General features: G+C 43.3%; 1 protein-coding gene across 1 annotated transcript in view; it reads left to right on the forward strand.

The window, feature by feature from the left end:
* The window catches only part of NID2 (nidogen 2), a 91,682-nt gene that overhangs the window by 54,373 nt on the left and 18,774 nt on the right, over positions 1 to 18,535 (forward strand). Inside the window, exons 9-11 of the mRNA XM_006046344.4 lie at positions 14,212 to 14,355; positions 15,050 to 15,178; positions 16,114 to 16,257. Coding sequence (XP_006046406.4) covers positions 14,212 to 14,355; positions 15,050 to 15,178; positions 16,114 to 16,257 — 417 coding nt within the window. The remainder of the gene's footprint in view (positions 1 to 14,211; positions 14,356 to 15,049; positions 15,179 to 16,113; positions 16,258 to 18,535) is intronic.

Here is an 18,535-nt window from a genome sequence, read left to right on the forward strand (position 1 = left end):
ATTGTGTTCTTTGTCTCTATTTCATTTATTTCTGCTCTGATCTTTATGATTTCTTTCCTTCAACTAACTTTAGGTTTAATTTGTTCTTCTTTCTCTAGTTGTATGAGGTGTAAGGTTAGGTTTTTTATTTGAGATTTTTCTTGTTTCTTGAGGTAAGACTGTATTGCTATAAACTTCCCTTATAGAACTGCTTTTGCTGCATCCCATAAGTTTTTTACCTTTGTGCTTTCCTTTTCATTTGTCTCTAGGTACTTTTTTAAATTTATTCTTTTATTTCTTCAGTTATCTAATGGTTGTTTAGTCGCATATTGTTTAGCCGCTACATGTTTGTGTTTCTTAGGGTTTTTTTCCTTGTAGTTTATTTCTAATCTCATAGCATTGTGATTAGAAAAGATGCTTGATATTATTTCAATTTTCTTAAATTTACCAAGGCTCATCTTGTAGCCCAGCATGTGGTCATGTGTGGGCTATACATGACCGTATGCACTTGAGAAAAATGTGTAGTCTGCTGCTTTTGGATGGAATGCTCTATAAATGTCAATTATGTCCAGTTCATCTAAAGTGTCATTTAAGGCCTGTGTTTCCTTATTGATTTTCTGTCTGGATGATCTACTGATGAAAGTAGGGTATTAAAGCCCCCCACTGTTATTGTGTTACTGTTTATTTCTCCCTTTCTGTTTATTAGTATTTGCCTTACATATTGAGGTGCTCCTATATTGGGTGCATATATATTTATAATTGTTGTATCTTCTTCTTGGATCGAACCCTTGATCATTATGTAGTGTCTTTCTTTGTCTTTTATAACAGTCTTTGTTTTAAAGTCTATTTTGTCTGACATGAGTATTGCTACTCCAGCTTTCTTATGATTTCCATTTGTGTGAAATGCCTTCTCCCATCCCCTTACTTTCAGTCTGTAAGTGTCCCTAGGTATGAAGCGGGTCTCTTGTAGACAACATACATATGGGTCTTGTTTTTGTATCCACTCAGCCAGTCTGTTGGTTGGTGCATGTCTTTCGGTTGGTGCGTTTAATCCATTTACATTTAAAGTAATTGTCGATATGTATGATCCTATTACCATTTTGTTAATTGTTTTGGGTTTATTTTTTGTAAAAGTTTTCCTTCTCTTGTGTTTCCTGCCTACAGAAGTTCCTTTAGCATTTGTTGTAAAACAGGTTTAGCAGGGATGAATAATCTCAGCTTTTAAGGTTCGTCTAGTCAAGGCTGTGGTTTTTCCTGTGGTCATGTATGGATGTGAGAGTTGGACTGTGAAGAAGGCTGAGCGCTGAAGAATTGATGCTTTTGAACTGTGGTGTTGGAGAAGACTCTTGAGAGTCCCTTGGACTGCAAGGAGATCTAACCAGTACATTCTGAAGGAGATCAGCCCTGGGTTTTCTTTGGGAGGAATGATGCTAAAGCTGAAACTCCAGTACTTTGGCCACCTCATGCGAAGATTTGATTCACTGGAAAAGACTCTCATGCTGGGAGGGATTGGGGGCAAGAGGAGAAGGGGACGACAGAGGATGAGATGGCTGGATGGCATCACCGACTCGATGGACGTGAGTCTCAGTGAACTCCGGGAGTTGGTGATGGACAGGGAGGCCTGGTGTGCTGCAATTCATAGGGTTGCAAAGAGTCGGACACAACTGAGCGACTGATCTGATCTAATCTGATCTTTGCTTGTGTGGAAAGCTTTTGATTTCTCCATAAAATCTGAATGAGAGTCTTGCTGAGTAGAGCATTCTTGGTTGTAGGTTCTTCCCTTTCATCACTTGGAATATATTCTGCCATTCTCTTCTGGCTTGTAGAGTTTCTGTTGAGAAATCGGCTGATAACCTTATGTGTTTTTCCTTGTATGTTATTTATCTTTTTTCCCTTGTTGCTTTAATAATTTAACTTTGTCTTTAATTTTTGTCAGTTTGATTGCCATATGTTTCGATGTGTTCCTCACTGGATTTATCCTGCTGACGACTCTCTGCATCCTGGACATGATTGACTATTTCCTTTCCCATGTTGGGGAAGTTTTCAGCTATTATCTCTTCAAGTATTTTCTAGGGTCCTTTCTCTCTTTCTTCTCCTGGGACCCCTATAATGTGAATGTTGGTGTGTTTAATGTTGTCCCAGAGGTCTGTTAGACTGCCTTCATTTCTTTTCATTCTTTTTTCTATATTCTGTTTTGCAGCATTGATTTCCACCTTTTGTCTTCCAGGTCACTTATACATTCTTCTGCCTCCGTTACCCTGCTGTTGATTCCTTCTAGTGTATTGTTCATCTCTGTTTCTTAGTTCTTCTAGGTCTTTGGTAAACATTTCTTGCATCTTCTCAATCTTTGCCCTCCATTCTTTTCTGAGATCCTGAATTATATTCACTATCATTATTCTGAATTCTTTTTCTGGTAGGTTGCCTATCTCCACTTAATTTAGTTATTTTTCTGGGAATTTATCTGTTCCTTCATCTGGACATAATCCTATTTCTTTTCATTTTGGGTAGCTTTCTTTGATTGTGGTATTAGTTCTGGAGGCTGATGGGATTGTAGTTCTTATTTCTTCTGTCAGCCCTTTGAAGATAAGAGGCTTGTGCAAGCTTCCTGATGGGAGGGACTTGCTGGGGAAACTGGTTCTTGCTCTGGTGGGCAGGACCATACTCAGTAAAACTTTAATCCAATTGTCTGCTGATGGGTGGAGCTGTTCTTTCTCCCTGTTAGTTGTTTGGCCTGAGATAACCCAGTCCTGGAGTCTATAGGCTTCTATAGTAGGGCTATTGGTGACCTCCAAGAGGGCTTATGTCATGATGCAGCTCCTGGGACTGTTGCTGTCAGTGCCCCCATTCCCTCAGCAGGCTCCTGCCAACACACACCTCTGCAGGAGACCCTCAAATATTCACAGGTAGGTCTGGCTCAGTCTCCTGTGGGGTCACTGTTCCTTTCCCCTGGGTCCTGTGCACACAAGATTTTGTTTGTGCCCTCCAAGAGTCTCTGTTTCCCCCAGTCCTGTGGAATCTCTGTAGCCAAATCCCACTGACCTTCAAAGTCGGATTCCCTGGGGATTCCCAGTCCCTTGGCTAAATCTCCAAACTGGGAAGCCTGACATGGGGCCTAGAATTTTCACAACAGTATGAGAACTTCTTTGGTATTATTGTTCTCCAGTTAGTGAGTCACCACCTGTCAGGCATAGGATTTGATTTTATTGTAATTGTTCCCCTTCTGCCATTTTGTTGTGGCTTTTCCTTTGTCCTTGGATGTGGGGTGTCTTTTTTGGTGGGTTCCAGTGTCATCCTGTTGATGGTTGTTCAAAAGCTAGTTGCGATTTTGTTGCTCTGGCAGGAGAAGATGAGTGCAAGAAAAGAGATCAAGAAAGTCTGTTACTGTTTCCATTATTTCCCCATCTATTTGTCATGAAGTGATGGGACTGGATACCATGATCTTCGGTTTTTGAATGTTGAATTTTAAGCCAGCTTTTTCACTTTCCTCTTTCTCCTTCATCAAGAAGCTTTTCAGTTCTTCTTCACTTTCTGCCATAAGGGTGGTATCATTTGCATATCTGAGGTTATTGGTATTTCTCCCAGCAATCTTGATTCCAACTTGAGCTTCATCCAGCCTGGCATTTCGCATCATGTACTATGCACAGAGATTAAATAAGTAGGTTGACAATATATAGCCTTGATGTACTCCTTTCCCAATTTTGAACCAGTTTGTTGTTCCATGGGTGGTTCTAACTGTTGCTTCTTGACCTGCACATAAATTTCTCAGGAGGCAGGTAAGGTGGTCTGGTATTCCATCTCTTGAGGAATTTCCCAGTTGATTGTAATCCACACAGTCAAAGGCTTTAGCATAGTCAATGAAGCAGAAGTAGATTTTTTCTGGAATTCCCTTGCTTTTTCTGTGACCCAACAGGTGTTGGCATTTTGATCTCTGGTTCCTTTGCCCTTTCTAAATACATCTTGTAAATCTGGAAATTCTTGGCTTGCATACTTTGAAGCCTAGCTTGAAGGATTTTGAGCATGTTTACCTTGCTAGCATGTGAACTGAATGCAATTGTATGGTAGTTTGAATATTCTTTGGCTTTGCACTTCTTTGGAATGAAAATTGACCTTTTCCAGTCCTGTGGCCACTGCTGAGTTTTCCAAATTTGCTGGCATATTGAGTGCAGCACTTTTACAGCATCATCTGTTGGGATTTGAAATAGCTCAGCTGTAATCCCATCACCTCCACTAGCTTTGTTCATAGTTATGCTTCCTAGAGTTTTGCTGATAGCTTAGTTGGTAAAGAATCCACATGCAATGCAGGAGACCCCTGGGTTGGGGTCGAATCCTGGGTCAGGAAGATCCACTGGAGAAGGGATAGGCTACCCACTCCAGTATTCTTGGGCTTCCCTTGTGGCTCAGCTGGTAAAGAATGTGCCTGAAAGGCAGGAGACCTGGGTTCGATCCCTGGGTTGGGAGGATCCACTGGAAAAGGGAAAGGCTACCCATTTCAGTATTCTGACCTGGAGAATTCCATGGACTGTATAGTCCATGGGATTGCAAAGAGTTGGACACGACTGAGCGACTTGCACTTGCACTTAACTTCTCTCAGTGCTTCCTAAGGCCCACTTGACTTCACGCTCTAGGATGTGTGGCTCTAGGTGAGTGACCACACCATCATGGTGATCCAGGTCATTAAGTCCTTTTTTGTACAGTTCTTCTGTGTTTTCTTGCCACCTTTTCTTAGTATTCTTAGTATTCTTAGAGCTTCTGTTAGGTCCATACTGTTTCTGTCCTTTATTGTACCTGTCTTTGCATTGAATGTTCTCTAGGTATCTCTGATTTTCTTGAAGAGATCTCTAGTCTTTCCCAACATGTTGTTTTCCTCTATTTTTTGCATTGTTCACTTAAGAAGGCTTTCTTATTTCTCCTTGCTATTCTTTGGAACTCTGCATTCAGATGAGTATATCTTTTCTCCTTTAACTTGTTTTAAGCCCTCCTCAGACAAACATTTTGCCTTTTTACATTTCTTTTTCTTGGGGATGGTTTTGATCACTGCCTCCTCTACAATGTTATAAAGCTCTGTCCATGGTTCTTCAGGCACTCTATCAGATCTATTCCCTTGAATCTATTTGTCACTTCCACTGTATAATTATTAAGGGATTTGATTTAGGACATATCTGAGTGGTCTAGTGGTTTCCCCTACTTTCTTCAATTTAAGTCTGAATTTTGCAATGAGGAGTTCATGATCTGAGCGGCACTCGGCTCCTGGTCTTGTTTTTGCTGACTATAGAGCTTCTCCAACTTCGGCTGCAAAGAATATAATAATCTGATTTTGTTATTGACCGTCTGGTGATGTCCATATGTAGAGTTATCTCTTGTGTTGTTGGAAAAGGGGGTTTGCTGTGATCAGTGTGTTCTCTTGGCAAAACTCTATTAGCCCTTGCCCTGTTCATTTTGTACTCCAAGGCCAAATTTGCCTGTTACTCCAGGAATCTCTTGACTTCCTACTTTGTATTCCAGTTCCCTATGATGAAAGGGTGTCTTTTTTTTTTTTTTTTTTTTGGTGTTCGTTCTAGAAGGTCTTATAGGTCTTCAGAGAACCATTCAACTTCAGCTTCTTCAGCATTAGTGGTTGGGATATAGACTTGAATTACTGTGATATTCAGTGATTTGCCTTGGAAACAAACAGAGTTCATTCTGTCGTTTTTGAGATTGCACCCAAGTACTGAATTTTGGACTCTTTTGTTGACTATGGGGGCTACTCCATTTCTTCTAAGGGATTCTTGCCCGCAGAAGTAGATATAATGGTCATCTGAATTAAATTCACCCATTCCCATCCATTTTAGTTCACTGATTGCTAGAATGTCGATGTTCACACTTGCGATCTCCTGTTTGACAACTTCCAATTTACCTTGATTCATGAGCCTAACATTCCAGGTTCCTATGCAATATTGTTCTTTATAGCATCAGACTATACTTTCACCACCATGCACACCCACAGCTGGGCATCTTTTCTGCTTTGGCTTCGTCTCTTCATTCTTTTTGGAGCCATTTCTCTGCTCTTCTCCAGTATCATATTGAACACTTACCAACCTAGAGGGTTCATCTTTCAGTGTCGTATCTCTTTGCCTTTTTGTACCGTTCATGGGATTCTCAAGGCAAGAATGCTGAAGTAATTTGCCATTCCCTTCTCCAGTGGACCCCGTTTTGTCAAATCTCTCCACCATGACCTGTCTGTCTTAGGTGGCCCTACACGGCATGGCTCACAAAGCTGTGATCCACATGATCATTTTGGTTAGTTTTCTGTGATTGTGCTTTTCATTCTGTCTGCCCTCTGATGGATGAGGATAAGAAGCTTATGGAAGCTTCCTGATGGGAAGGACTGGCTGGGGGGAAAACTGGGTCTTGCTCTGGCAAGGCCATGCTCAGTAAATTTTTAATCCAATTTTCTGCTGATGGGTGGGGCTGTGTTCCCTCCCCGTAGTTTGGCCTGAGGCCAATCTATGGAAGGGGTAATGGCAGCCTCCTCCAAAAGGACTTACACCAGCATGCCATGCCTCTCAGGACTGCTGCTGTCAGTGCCCCTGGCCCTGTGGCAGGCTGCAGTTGACCCACACCTCCACCAGCGACTCCCAAACACTCATAGGTGAGTCTGACTCAGTCTCTTGTGGAGTCACTGTTCCTTTCTCCTGGGTCCTGGTGCACACAAGTTTTTGTTGGGCCCTCCAAGTGTCTCTGTTTCCCCAGTCCTGTGGAAATTCAGTAATCAAATCCTGTTGACCTTCAAAGTCAGATTCCCTGGGGATTCTCAGTCCCTTTTCTGGATCCCCAAGTTGGGAAGTCTGTTGTAGGGCCTAGAATTTTCACAACAGTGCGAGAACTTCTTTGATATCACTGTTCTCCAGTTTGTGGATCGCCCACCCAGCAGCTCTATAGTACGGCTAATGGCGACCTCCTCCAAGAGGACTAATGCCACATGCTGTGCCTCCCAGGACTGCTGCTGCCAGAGCCCCTCTCCCCACAGCAGGCCACTGCTGACCCATGCCTCCGCAGGAGACCCTCAAACATTTACAGGCAGGTCTGGCTCAGTCTCTTGTGGGGGGTCACTGCTCCTTTCCCTGAGTCCTGGTGTGCCTTCTCAGTTCCTCTGGCGGGCATAATGTTTGGTTTAGGTGCAGTTGGGCCCCTCCTACTGTCCTGTGGTGGCTTCTCCTTTGCCCGTGGACATGGGATATCTCTTTTTGGTGGGTTCCAACATTTTCTTGTTGATGATTGTTCAGCAGCTAGCTGAAATTTTGGTGTTCCCTCAGGAGAAGATGAGTGCTCATCCTTCTACTCTGCCAACTTGTTCTAGGAACTTTAAGTGCGTATTACTAACTGAAAGAAGCCAGTATGAAAAAGCTTCATACTGTGTGATTCTAGACTTTCTAGAAAAGGTAAAACTGTAGGGACAGTAAATGGATCAGTGGTTGCTAGAGGCTCAAGGGGAGGGAGGGAAGGAGGGATAAATAGGTGGACCACAGGGGAAACCATCTGTGACACTGTAATGGAGGATATGCATCATTATACATTTGTCAAAACCTGTAGAACTGTACAGCACAGAGAGTCTACCCCAATGTAAACTATGATTTTAGTTAATAATAATGTGTCAATGTTGATTTATCAGTTATAACAAATGTATATACTAATCAGTTCAGTTCAGTCACTCAGTTGTGTCCGACTCTTTGCGACCCCATGAATTGCAGCAAGCCAGGCCTCCCTATCCATCACCAACTCCCTGAGTTCACTCAAACTCACATCCATCAAGTTGGTGATGCCATCCAGCCATCTCATCCTCTGTTGTCCCCTTCTCCTCCTGCCCCCAATCTCTCCCAGCATCAGAGTCTTTACCAATGAGTCAACTCTTCACATGAGGTGGCCAAAGTACTGGAGTTTCAGCTTTAGCATCATTCCTTCCAAAGAACACCCAGGGCTGATCTCCTTTAGAATGGACTGGTTGGATCTCCTTGCAGTCCAAGGGACTCTCAAGAGTCTTCTCCAACACCACAGTTCAAAAGCATCAATTCTTCAGCACTCAGCTTTCTTCACAGTCCAAATCTCACATCCATACATGGCCACTGGAAAAACCATAGCCTTGACTAGACGGACCTTTGTTGGCAAAGTAATGTCTTTGCTTTTGAAAATGCTATCTAGGTTGGTCATAACTTTCCTTCCAAGGAGTAAGTGTCTTTTAATTTCATGGCTGCAGTCACCATCTGCAGTGATTTTGGAGCCCCAAAAAATAAAGTCTGACACTGTTTCCACTGTTTCCCCATCTATTTCCCATGAAGTGATGGGACCAGATGCCATGATCTTAGTTTTCTGAATGTTGAGCTTTAAGCCAACTTTTTCACTGTCCTCTTTCACTTTCACCAAGAGGCTTTTTAGTTCCTCTTCACTTTCTGCCACAAGGGTGGTATCATCTGCATATCTGAGGTTATTGATATTTCTCCTGGCAATCTGGATTCCAGCTTGTGCTTCTTCCAGCCCAGCGTTTCTCATGATGTACTCTGCATATAAGTTAAATAAGCAGGGTGACAATATACAGCCTTGACGTACTCCTTTTCCTATTTGGAACCAGGCTGTTGTTCCATGTCCAGTTCTAACAGTTGCTTCCTGACCTGCATATAGGTTTCTCAAGAGGCAGGTCAGGTGGTCTGGTATTCCCATCTCTTTCAGAATTTTCCACCGTTTCTTATGATCCACACAGTCAAAGGCTTTGGCATAGTCAATAAAGCAGAAATAGATGTTTTTCTGGAACTCTCTTGCTTTTTCCATGATCCAGCAGATGTTGGCAATTTGATCTCTGGTTCCTCTGCCTTTTCTAAAACCAGCTTGAACATCAGGAAGTTCACGGTTCACATATTGCTGAAACCTGGCTTGGAGAATTTTGATCATTACTTTACTAGCGCGTGAGATGAGTGCAATTGTGCAGTAGTTTGAGCATTCTTTGGCATTACCTTTCTTTGGGATAGGAATGACAACTGACCTTTTCCAGTCCTGTGGCCACTGCTGAGTTTTCCAAATTTGCTGGCATATTGAGTGCAGCACTTTCACAGCATCATCTTTCAGGATTTGAAATAGCTCAACTGGAATTCCATCACCTCCACTAGCTTTGTTCATAGTGATGCTTCCTAAGGCCCACTTCACTTCACATTCCAGGATGTCTGGCTCTAGGTGAGTGATCAGAGCATCGTAATTATCTTGGTCGTGAAGATCTTATTTGTACAGTTCTTCTGTGTATTCTTGCCACCTCTTCTTAACATCTGCTTCTGTTAGGTCCATACCATTTCTGTCCTTTATCAAGCTCATCTTTGCATGAAATGTTCCCTTGGTATCTCAATTTTCTTGAAGAGATCTCTAGTCTTTACCATTTTGTTGTTTTCCTCTATTTCTTCATTGATTGCTGAGGAAGGCTTTCTTATCTCTTCTTGCTGTTCTTTGGAACTCTGCATTCAGATGCTTATATCTTTCCTTTTCTCTTTTGTTTTTCGCTTCTCTTCTTTTCACAGCTATTTGTAAGGCCTCCTCAGACAGCCATTTTACTTTTTTGTATTTCTTTTCCATGGGGATGGTCTTGATCCCTGTCTCCTGTACAATGTCATGAACCTCCGTCCATAGTTCATCAGGCACTCTATCAGATCTAGGCCCTTAAATCTATTTCTCACTTCCACTGTATAATCCTAAGGGATTTGATTTAGGTCATACCTGAATGGTCTAATGGTTTTCCCTACTTTCTTCAATTTAAGTCTGAATTTGGCAATAAGGAGTTCATGATCTGAGCCACAGTCAGCTCCCAGTCTTGTTTTTGTTGACTGTATAGAGCTTCTCCCTCTTTGGCTGCAAAGAATATAATCAGTCTGATTTTGGTATTGACCATCTGGTGATGTCCATGTATAGAGTCTTCTCTTGTGTTGTTGGAAGAGGGTGTTTGCTATGACCAGTGTGTTCTCTTGGCAAAACTCTATTAGTCTTTGCCCTGCTTCATTCCGTATTCCAAGGCCAAATTTACCTGTTACTCCAGGTGTTTCTTGACTTCCTACTTTTGCATTCCAGTCCCCTATAATGAAAAGGACATCTTTTTGGGTGTTAGTTCTAGAAGGTCTTGTAGGTCTTCATAGAACTGTTCAACTTCAGCTTCTTCAGTGTTACTGATTGGGGCATAGACTTGGATTACTGTGATATGAATGTATATACTAATACATAATGGTAATAATAGAGGAATCTGTGTAAATTGGTTAGGGGGTGGGAGGCCTGGCATGCTGAGATTCATGGGGTCGCAAAGAGTCGGACACGACTGAGCGACTGATCTGATCTGATGGAAACTCTATACTTTCTCCTCAATTTTTTGATAACCTAAAACTGTTTTAAACAATAAAGTGTGTTTAAACTTTTAAAAATGTTCTGGGCAAGCCAGAGGATGAGCCTGGAAGTCAGGGAACCCTACTGATGGGAAATGACTTTGTCAGATCAAGGGGACATTTTAATTCTGAAAGCCAGTAGGCAGTTTTGTTCTTCAAGACTAGAGGCACATGATGAGAGTGAAGGTTTCCCTTCAGTTCTACTGATACTCAGCAGTACTGATACTGCTGAGTCCAGAATCTGCACCTCAGACAGGTGGGTTCATAACTATATTTTACCACTAGAGCCAAGGCCTCCTTTACCACCTCCTCGGGCTCTCTGGGCAGGTGTCACTTCAGCAGTATGATAACAGGAGATAAAGAGGACTGGGTTCTCCTGTGGAATGTAGAGGTGACACAAAACAGGAATCCCGAGCTTGTTGGTGTGCTTGGTTGGTTCAGTTTTAAGAAACTTGGTTGGGGGCACAGCCGCTGAGTGTCTGAACAAGGGATTATAATGTAGTGAATTAATAGCATGAAAATATCAGCTGACTTTATAAAAACATGTACCTCAGAAGGAAGGAAAAGATCAGTTTTTGCTGATATCTTAAGGGCAGATTTCAACAGAAACACCTAGGGAAAACGACCATCACCTTTGAATGTCCAGTTCAGCCCTTCGCTAGGTGTAGGAGTCTGATCTGTAAGAGAAGTAACTTAGTGGGAGAACCTCCCAGGCCAGAGTCCCATTCAGACTCTGGAATCATTTATGGAAAAGACAGATCTCTGGGTGTATCTTTCCTTGAGACACACCCTAAGGGAGTAGCAAAAGGTTAGAAAGCCCACAAACTGGTGGGTACCAGGCTGCTAATTTGCTTTTAGAATGACATGATTTTTTCCTTTCTACCCAAGTCTAATTATAATTAGTACCGGTAGTAGTGGTAGTAGTAAAGGACAGTTTTACTTGATGCCAAGCACTGTTCTAAGTACCTTTCATGAATTTAACTCATCAAATCCCCACAACAACCCTACCAGTCAAAGGACTGTTACTCCCTTTTACAGAGACAATGGTGTAGACATGAAATAATTTGCCTGGTCACAGCTGGAAGAGTTGAACCGGGGCTTGAATCCAACGCCACCCCCAGAGCCCACTCTCACCCCTCACTCATGGCTGTTACAGACTCCAGGACTGCCTTGTAACATAGATCAAATTTTAAAAGAAGGAATGTGCATGTTTACCCTTTGTGTTTCAACCCTGCTCATCCATCCACCCCTATGTAAAACAGCAATACTGTTCATTCTATCCAAATGGGAGAAAAATGGGGAAGAAAGAAGAAAATTAAAAAGAAAAACACAGCCTCTTTTCTTTCCTCTCTCAGTGCCTGCAAGTATCTTAAGAGCCTTTCCCTTTTTCCAGAGGGAGCGGTGATCTGGTTGGAATGTGTGTGAAACAAAACAGCAGCCCCACCTGACATGGGAGCTCCCAGTTGGGTGTCCAGGGTTCACGAGGCAGTCTTCCCAGGGAGCCCCTTCTCCTTAACCACCAGCCAGCCCCCTGGCTTGCCCAAGTGTTTGAGCTTCCCGTGTGGCTTGGCTGGTGTTGGTGGGGTTGCAGGACAGGATCCAGGAATGCTTCCTGCCCTTGCTCCCAGTTCAGGGCTCAGCTCTCCAGTTGAGGAGCCTTTGGGCAGAGGGCCATGCATTGAAGCTGAACGGACTGTTCCTTTAAGGAAAACCAGTCTTCTCCTCTTGATTAAATGACTAAATTAGTTCCAGATCCTCTGTCAGAGAGTCAAACTGTTCAAGAGGGAGAGGGAGAAATAGAAAATGTCTTAAGAAGGATACAGCTCTTCTTTACTTACTATAATAGGAGAAAAGCTAACTAGTCACAGAGAATGAATAGACTCACAGTTTTAAAAATGGATTTTTAATATAGTGTTTTTGGAAACCAAATTCTGAGCATAGGGCCTCAGGCTCAGAAATTGGCTGATACTTGGTTTAAAGCTGTGCTGTCACTGTCTTGAAACTCTTCATAATTTTTGAACAAAGAGTTCCACAGTTTTGTTTTGCATTGGGCTTAGCAAATGGTGTGGCCACGCTGTCAGTGAAGGCTATTTTAAGTCAGTATGATGCAGGTATTCACACTTTCTCCTCAATTTCAGGCAGGCTAGTATATCCTGTCCAAGTTGGCCAATCAACTTCTGGGCTGCATTTTTTTTTTTCCTCCTTTTAATGCCTCTCACGCTGGTAAGCTCCTGACATTATGTATACCCACTAATCTCTGCTGGAATGCGCCATGGTGCAGTTTTGATGCTGGAGAGCACTGAACAAGAAGGCTAAGTCATCAGTATTTATAAACTAAAGTATCTCAAAGCTCACTTCTTCCTTTGGCTGGGTAGGTCAGGAATTTGGTACAAAACCTTCTCCTAAAATGGAGAGAGAATAATGGGAGGCAGTCAGGTCTTTGTTTCATGTGGGGCCTTCAGTGAAGACATGACCCTGTTGTTTTCAACTGCAGCACACACTGGGGACTGACTCAGGACCTTGGTCAGTAAGATCAAGTTAACCCTGCCACCACAACCCAAATGCTATACTTCCAGACCACCTGGCAAGAGAATCAGAGGGGAGGGATGAGGGACGTCCAAACATGCCTGTGTGATTTGGGGAGCATGGCCTCTGCCTGACTTTTGGACCTGTCCACCTCTTCTGGCTCTGTGACCTTGGTCAGGTTACTTGACCTCTCTGTGCTGCGGTAAAAAGAAGATGATAATACATTCCTCACAGTATAGTCATGAGTAATTAATAGAATAGAGTAAGTAATGGTTTAGAACAATGCCTGGCACATAAGTGCTTAATACGCATTACTGTTACACTCGATCCAGTAGATCAAGGGAAGATTTCAGATGTTAGCTGTCATCACTGCCTAGTGGTCGGATGGAGCCATGGCAAGGTTAATCCTAAAGAGTAAATACTGCACAAGTTATTCCCGCTTATTTGGTCTTATAAATCTTAAAAAAAAAAAAATACAAGATTTTCTCATTAATTGAACTTGGAGACATAGAATAGTGCACTTAGTGAGACTGTCCTATTTAGAGGCAGAAATTTTTGGTATAACTTTTGCTGTCCCATTTCCTGGCTTTCTGAGCTTGGACAATTTTTCTAATGTCTCTTGCTTATTTTCCTTATTGGTGAAAATTACCAATAAAAGGAATGACAGCCTGCCTCACAGAATTATCCCGAGAATCACAGAAGATGATAGAATGAAAGTACTTTTAAATAAAAGGATGCTGCTGCCGCTGCTGCTGCTAAGCCGCTTCAGTCGTTTCCGACTCTGTGCGACCCCATAGACGGCAGCCCACCAGGCTCCCCCATCCCTGGGATTCTCCAAGCAAGAACACTGGAGTGGGTTGCCATTTCCTTCTCCAATGCATGAAAGTGAAAAGTAAAAGTGAAGTCGTTCAGTCATGTCCGACCCTCAGCAACCCCATGGACTGCAGCCCACCAGGCTCCCCCGTCCCTGGGATTCTCCAGGCAAGAACACTGGAGTGGGGTGCCATTGCCTTCTCCTAAAAGGATGCTATGTGTTGGCTATTTTGTGTTGGCTATTTTTATTCTCTGGACACAAACCTGCTGTAAATAAGAAAAGGTTAGTTATCTGCAGAGAAGGCAAGAGGAAGCCATTCTGGAATTGAGAACTGCAAAGCAGACGATCCACCCTCACTTTAGATATTAATAATTTAGTCAGGTCTCCAGGCAGGCTTCAAACTTACAAGTCCACAGCCAGTTCCACTTGCCGATCTACTTCCTGCTGTGCCATTCTCTTGATGACAACCAGATTGTGCTTTTCTTTTGTATTTTCTCTCTACCCACCCAGGAGACTCCGAGCCCACCCCAGTGAATCCTTGCTATGATGGGAGCCACACATGTGCCACCACAGCTCGGTGCCATCCGGCGACAGGTGTGGACTACACCTGTGAGTGTGCATCTGGGTACCAGGGAGATGGACGGAATTGTGTGGGTAAGACCCTGGTGCTCTGTGTTCCTCCATGAAGGCCTCCAGCATTCTGTCCATAGAAGACAAATGTCTGCTTTGTCATCTCCATGGATCAATGAGTTTAGCAGCTATTCATCTAAAAATACCAACTATTTAAAAACCAGGCATATTCTGGTTAGGTTTGCCAGAGCAGTTTGGAGTGGGTATTTAGGGCTATTGTAATTCGTGGATATTTTATACTCTTAAATATTGTTGTTTTGAGCCTGAATCAAGTATTTTTTACATTCAATAAAGAGTACATTTTTCTGGTTACCTTCAGATTTCAGACATCCATTTCATCCATTTCTTTCAGTTACTGTATCTCAAAAGCAGTCATGGAGATTTCTTTACACTTAAAAAGAAACATGGTTACTCTGTGTGTTTTTCTTCTCAGTGTTCAGAATTGCTTAAATGTTTAAAGAATTCTCAGAAGATTTGTTCAGAACACATCTCCCTGGGGCTCATACGTGAATGACTTGAAATAAATGTTTATTTTTATGGCGGGCTGCAGTGCGCATCTACATCTGGTGCTGAGCAGCCTGCACTTTGCCCCCCATTTAGTCTACCGACTGCTAGTCCCACCGAAACCTCTCAGGGCTGAGAGAATACAGAGTCTGCAGACCATCCACTTGTGGGGCCTTTGGTTTAAGCAGCCCTTTCTGTTCTTATTCCTCCTTAGATGTCAATGAATGTGCAACTGGCTTCCACCGCTGCGGCCCCAACTCTGTGTGCGTCAACCTGCTGGGGAGCTACAGATGTGAGTGCCGGAGTGGCTACACTTTTGCAGACGACCGGCACACCTGCATCTGTGAGTGCCTACCCGTGCTCCAGAGTGCATGACTTTCCACTGCAGCTCTACAGGAGATCTGCTGCATGGTTTTCTAGGAAACAGACAGTTCACATGGGAAGAACCCAAAGCTATGGCTCAGTTCAGTCCTGTGTGTTGGGGTTTTGTTTTTGTCTGGGTTTTTTTTTTGTTGTTGTTGTGTTGTGCTATTTATCTATTGAAATAGAAATTTTTGGTGTAAGTCATGGAAGGATGTTCACCTCTGTCAGGACTGCTGTGTAGCTTGATGTTTGGCCCAATCATGTAGTAAGACTATGAACTTTTCTAATACCAACAGCTCTAGGTAGAGGTCAAGTGTTTCTCAAATCAGAATGACATAGATTTTGTAATTTAAAGAGGCTTGTCCTATTTGACTGACCAAACACTCCATTGGTGGTAAATATACCCTTTCTAGAGTTCCAGATAAATACTTGACATAAGAGTGGATCCAAAAGAACTAGATTTCCAAAGTCATTCCATTGCTAGAGCCAGATAATATTAGAGAAAACCCACTTTTGAATCCAGTGAGATGAAAAGGTAGCAGCAATCATAGAGACTCGTGTGTGTGTGTGTGTGTGTGTGTGTGTGTGTGTGTGTACATGTACACACAGGCATGCCAAGCAGCAGTGTTCTGCTTTAGTCAAGGACATTTGCTGACAACTTATTTTCATGCCTAGTATTATAGACACAAACCAAGACCATCACTTCTTAGATTGTAATTTGCATACAGCCATCCAGGGATCTTGTTAAAATGCCTATTCCAGTTCACTGGCTCTGGGTTGGGGTCTGGGAACTGCATTCCTTATAAACCCCCAGGTGTCCCCATGCTGTTGGTGTGCAGATCACACTGCAAAGAGCAGGGCTCACCCATTCGCAGGCCTGGGCTCTTGGACATCTTTGCCTTCTTCTCTCTTCAGTGATCACCCCACCTCCCAACCCCTGTGAGGATGGCCGTCATAACTGTGCTCCTGCCAGCCAGGCCCGGTGCATTCACCATGGAGATGGCTCCTTCAGCTGCGCCTGCCTGCCTGGTTATGCCGGAGACGGGCACCGGTGCACTGGTGAGTACCTGTGGGCAGCTCAGTGACCCTGAAAGTTGCTTTGGATGCACATCCCCACATCCCCAGGGCCTCAAGAAACCTCTCCTTTCTTTTGACTCACACCTCCTGGAACTGCTGGAAGAGGGAGGGAAAAAAAAAAAAAAAAAGGTGTCCTTTGAGTCAGATTGTTGAGCGAGTATGGTTGTCCTTGGAGGAGATGTGCCTGGAGCAGTGGGGAGCTCCTGCCAGCTTGCAGTCTCCTGTTCCCTGGAGCTACTGTAGCTTGGAGGGATGCAAGGGAAAATTGTATATTCCCCTGGGAGGAAGTCTCCATCTTTCAGTTTCTTTAGCTAATGGCTTAATTCAGCACTTCCAGTCTTGCCCAATTTTTAGTTGCTGTTCCCCTGCTTGAAGTGATATTTGAAGCAATCTTTAAACATACAAACAATTCTTTCTGTGTAATTTATTCCTTTTCTCTCTCTCTCTCTGAAAGGGGAGAGGGGGAGAGAGAAGTAAAATCCATAGATATAAAAGGATATTAATGCATACCTAAGTACTCAAAGCTTTCCTTCCAGAAATCTAACTATCTTTAAGACTTTATACCATATTTTATAAAATCACTAAACCAGAAAGCAGGACTAACTGTTTAAATTTAACTTCAAGATGTATGAGGTTGTTACTGAAAAACTAGGCATAACACTCTGATTATAAATGTTCATGAAACTGGAATTAGTAGTACCTTAATATAGAGATCATTCAGTGAGCCTACATAATTCGCTGCTGCTGCTGCTAAGTCACTTCAGTCGTGTCCAATTCTGTGCGACCCCATAGATGGCAGCCCACCAGGCTCCCCCGTCCCTGGGATTCTCCAGGCAAGAACACTGGAATGGGCTGCCATTTCCTTCTCCAATGCATGAAAGTGAAAAGTGAAAGTGAAGTCGCTCAGTCGTGTCCGACTCCCAGCGACCCCATGGACTGCAGCCTACCAGGCTCCTCCGTCCATGGGATTTTCCAGGCAAGAGTACTGGAGTGGGGTGCCATTGCCTTCTCCACGTAATTCGCTAAAGATCTTCAAAACATCTGTCAGTAATACACACAAATAATGGTTAAATGAGATACTTGGAAATGAGAGCATGGTGGGAAAGGAGTCAGTTTTAGGAACAGAAATCGAAAATGCAGGCTTTCCCCTCTTTTCAAATCGCTTTTTGCATCTGGCCCTGGAATACCTGGGTGTACTGAGCAAATTTGCTAAGAACAGCCTTATAACTCGAGGAGCTTCTTTGCTGCTGTTGTTCAGTCCCTCTTGTGTATGACTCTTTGCGATCCCATAGACTGCAGAACGCCAGGCTTCCCTGTCCTTCACTATCTCCTGGAGATTGCTCAAACTCATGTCCATTGAGTTGGTGATACCATCTACCCATCTTGTCGTCTGTCGTCCCCTTCTCCTCCTTCTCAAACAGATCAAATAGCCTGTTCTTAACTAAATCAAATCTTCTTAAACAGATCGCATAGCCTGGCCCCGCCCTCCTCACCAGCTTCTTCTCCTCCCCTTTCCTTTTGGTTTCATCTGGATGGGCTGAATGGACCAGCAGCCTAAAGCCACATGTTCTTGACAGAACAGATACGTCAGGGCAGCACAGCCCTCTGCTCCTTTCCAGATGTGGGGCTTTTCGAATCTGGCTCTTGAATGTTTCCACTTCTGATGTATAGAGGCTTAGCTGTATGGCTTTCTTGAAAACACAGTTTATATTGAAATGACCCCAAACTGTGACTCAGTTCAGCCCTGAGGTGGTTTTTTCTCCCTAAAAACACCCCCAGGTTTAGACAGAGCTCAAGTGCTTTTCAAGTTAGGATGGAGTAGAGGTGTAAGTCACAGGTGCTTGTCCCACTTGACTGCCAGAGAGCTCCATCCACAACAGATACTCTCTACAGATGGAGGCACCCTCTAGGTCTGGGGGTGGTTGGGGGTGGGAGGAGGCATCAGGTGATGTGCACAAACCTCTCACATTTCTGCTGAGCCCCACAGTAGGAATACTGCTTTTTCCTCCCTTGTAGAAACTCATCATTCAGTTTGACGTAACACACTACCGGCTCTCAGAAATGAGAACACACAGAGAAAAAAATCTTGTCTGTAGAATTTCATATTTAAACATCAGGCTGCTCAGGTCAGCCGAGATGGTGTTTAGAAAGCATTTCATTCCTTAGGTCTTTGGTTTAAAACAAAGAAGTTGAAATTAATCGCCGCTTAGATGTGATGAGGATGAAAATCAGAATGTTAATGTAGGTGAGCTGCTGCTTG

Source organism: Bubalus bubalis, chromosome 11 (genome assembly GCF_019923935.1).
Source record: "Bubalus bubalis isolate 160015118507 breed Murrah chromosome 11, NDDB_SH_1, whole genome shotgun sequence".
NCBI lineage: Eukaryota > Metazoa > Chordata > Mammalia > Artiodactyla > Bovidae > Bubalus > Bubalus bubalis.